Genomic DNA, 2,453 nt, shown 5'->3' with positions numbered 1-2,453 from the left:
ATTCTATGAAGATTGTACACTAGTGACATAAAATATCTTCCTTCTTAAGAATAAAAAGAAAAGGATAAGCTATATTATCTTAATCAAATATACTTCCCCGATATTAAGACTATATTTGATTGAATATGAAATTCAAAATCAAAAAAAATTTATTAAAATTTATCATTCAAAACAAATTATATATATTTATACGATTATAATTCATCTCATAAAAAATAAAATGTGAAATTTAAAATCATATCATTTATAGATAAGAAAATTTTATCCTTTGGAACAAAGTAAAAAAAAGTACTATTACACATAGTTGAAGCATAAGAAGCAAGTATTACTTACTATCTTAAATTATCTTTCATATAATTTATAGGTCATGAGTTAAGCTATTAACACAGAATTTTTTGTGCAGTTTTTCCTCGGTCCCTACTAACACAGAAATTTTTGTGCATCAGTCTGCTCTATTTTCTCTCTTTATCTCACTATGAATATATGATATATACTTTAAAATAATAATTACAAGTATTTTTGTTCCTTATTGCATAAAATAGATTTTTTTTAAATTTCTCTCCTTTTTTTTACCTACTCGAACAAAATAGAAAACACCAAAAAGCCATAAAAATTGATATCCCAAATGCAACACATAAACTATCTAATGCCCCTTCTCTCCTCAACTTCTTCTCTTTCCTTTCCCTTCTCATTTCCAAAAACTCTTTATACCTCTTCCTCCCTATTTCACCTCTATTAGCTCCATTTCCCCTTTTACCCTCCAATACCTTTTGTAAAATTACCAAACTCTCCCTCCCATTCAAATGAGTTCCATCCATATCCTCCACTCCCATACTCACTTCCCTCACCTGCATTTCTCCTACCTCAGATCCACAGCACGTGACAACTATCTCACACTGCACGTGACCTCTCTTTTGATCAACGGTTAGGATTGAAGTAAAACGTACCTGCACTTCGCCGGTTAACCAGTGCCGTTGTACGGAAACGGACTTGAAGGAGGAGAGGTTTATCGATCGCCGGCCGATCGGATCAATCAAAATCCAACTCAACGTCATGTGATCAATCAGATCCGTACAAGTGTCGTCGTCGCTCGGGTGTTTGATAGGCGTTGAAATCACCTCCTTTGGATCTATCATGTCGATTCTGTACGGCGAGGATTGAAACCAACTCGACGTCGTTTCAGACACTTGTACGTTACTGAAAATCGCTTTGTTTTTGTAGTGTATATCGACGGCCGATATTAATTCCGGCGGTGAAGACGAACGGTTTGCAATTGAATTTGTTGGTTGAATACTCCACTGTTTCCGATTCCGATCAAACAAACACACAGAGAAAAAGTTTGATAGGATTATACATATTGTAGATCTCAGAGACGTCAAACTCACTGACTCTACATCGTGAATTTGCTTATTCTCAGAGGAAGGGAGAGAGAAGGACTGAGAGAAGAAGGTACGGTGACCGGCGTCGGGGAATGTGGAGATGACGTGGCTGATACGAGGAGTGGCGGTAGACGGCCAAGTGGAGTGGCATACACGTGACCATAAGTGGTTTTCTAAGGAGAGGCGGTGGAGAGTGGAGGAGGAACAGCTGGTGGAAGCTAGAGTTGGTCCGTCGAGTCGAGTGAGTATATGAGCTTCGATGATATATGGATGCAAATCGGAAAAACCGGTTGCGCCGCCGTCTGCCGTGACGGTGGTGGTGGTTGTGGGGATTGGTGGATTTTGGAGCGAGGAAGTCATTTGAGAAGTGTGAAATTTTGGCTTGTTGGGAGTTTAAACTTTGAAGTTGTGTTGTATTTATACTTGCCTGCAAAGAGAAATGGAAAGTGAAAAATTTGGGGAAAATGCCCTTTGTATTTTCAATAATTACGGAAACTTAGTTAGTCGCTGCCACTGCGTGGACTCGTGAATACATGAATTCTAGTCTTAATACATGATGGTGGTGGAATTTGTAAGTTCGGATAAATTTAATAATTTTTTTAAAATTTGTATTAAAAAATTAATTAAATATATATATATAGCTTGTGGATTTTCAATAAAAATAATTAATATTATGTAGATACTTTTTAATTTTTTTGCTGGAGCCATGGGTTTGAACCCTCTCTCTTTCTTTTAAAGGAAATTTAAAACTCTCAAATTCTTAATTCTGACTCCATTTTTGTGTATCACATAATCTGTTGTTTATGAAGTAAATTAGTTAGGAGTTTTAAACTTTACGTCTAGTCAAATATATTTGCATAAACTAATATATCAATAATAACATATTTAGTATAATTCAATAAAATTACAAATACGCAATCTTAAAAAAATAAAAAAAATCTCAAATAAATAAAACATAACAAGATTTATATATGAAAAGAAAATACAATAATATAATCATAACGATATCAAACTAAAGAAATATTGACGTTCAAATTATAATTAATTACCTGACTCTTAAACGTAGCTTTCGTC

General features: G+C 34.5%; 1 protein-coding gene across 1 annotated transcript; it reads right to left on the bottom strand.

Annotated features, from left to right (window-relative positions):
• Window positions 1-325: 325 nt before the first annotated feature.
• LOC107001716 (probable F-box protein At2g36090) lies at window positions 326-1,953 on the bottom strand. Its single transcript, XM_015199687.2, has one exon. It carries the CDS (start codon window positions 1,737-1,739, stop codon window positions 570-572), a length of 1,170 nt encoding a protein of 389 aa, XP_015055173.1. The 5' UTR covers window positions 1,740-1,953; the 3' UTR covers window positions 326-569.
• Between the last annotated feature and the right edge of the window lie 500 nt (window positions 1,954-2,453).

This window comes from Solanum pennellii, chromosome 10 (genome assembly GCF_001406875.1).
Source record: "Solanum pennellii chromosome 10, SPENNV200".
In the NCBI taxonomy this organism is placed as follows: domain Eukaryota; kingdom Viridiplantae; phylum Streptophyta; class Magnoliopsida; order Solanales; family Solanaceae; genus Solanum; species Solanum pennellii.
This window is presented reverse-complemented; position numbering and strand designations above follow the sequence as displayed.

Bases quoted from the DNA above. Each gene is read 5' to 3' on its own strand.
- LOC107001716 (XM_015199687.2), bottom strand. From the start codon at position 1,739: ATGACTTCCTCGCTCCAAAATCCACCAATCCCCACAACCACCACCACC.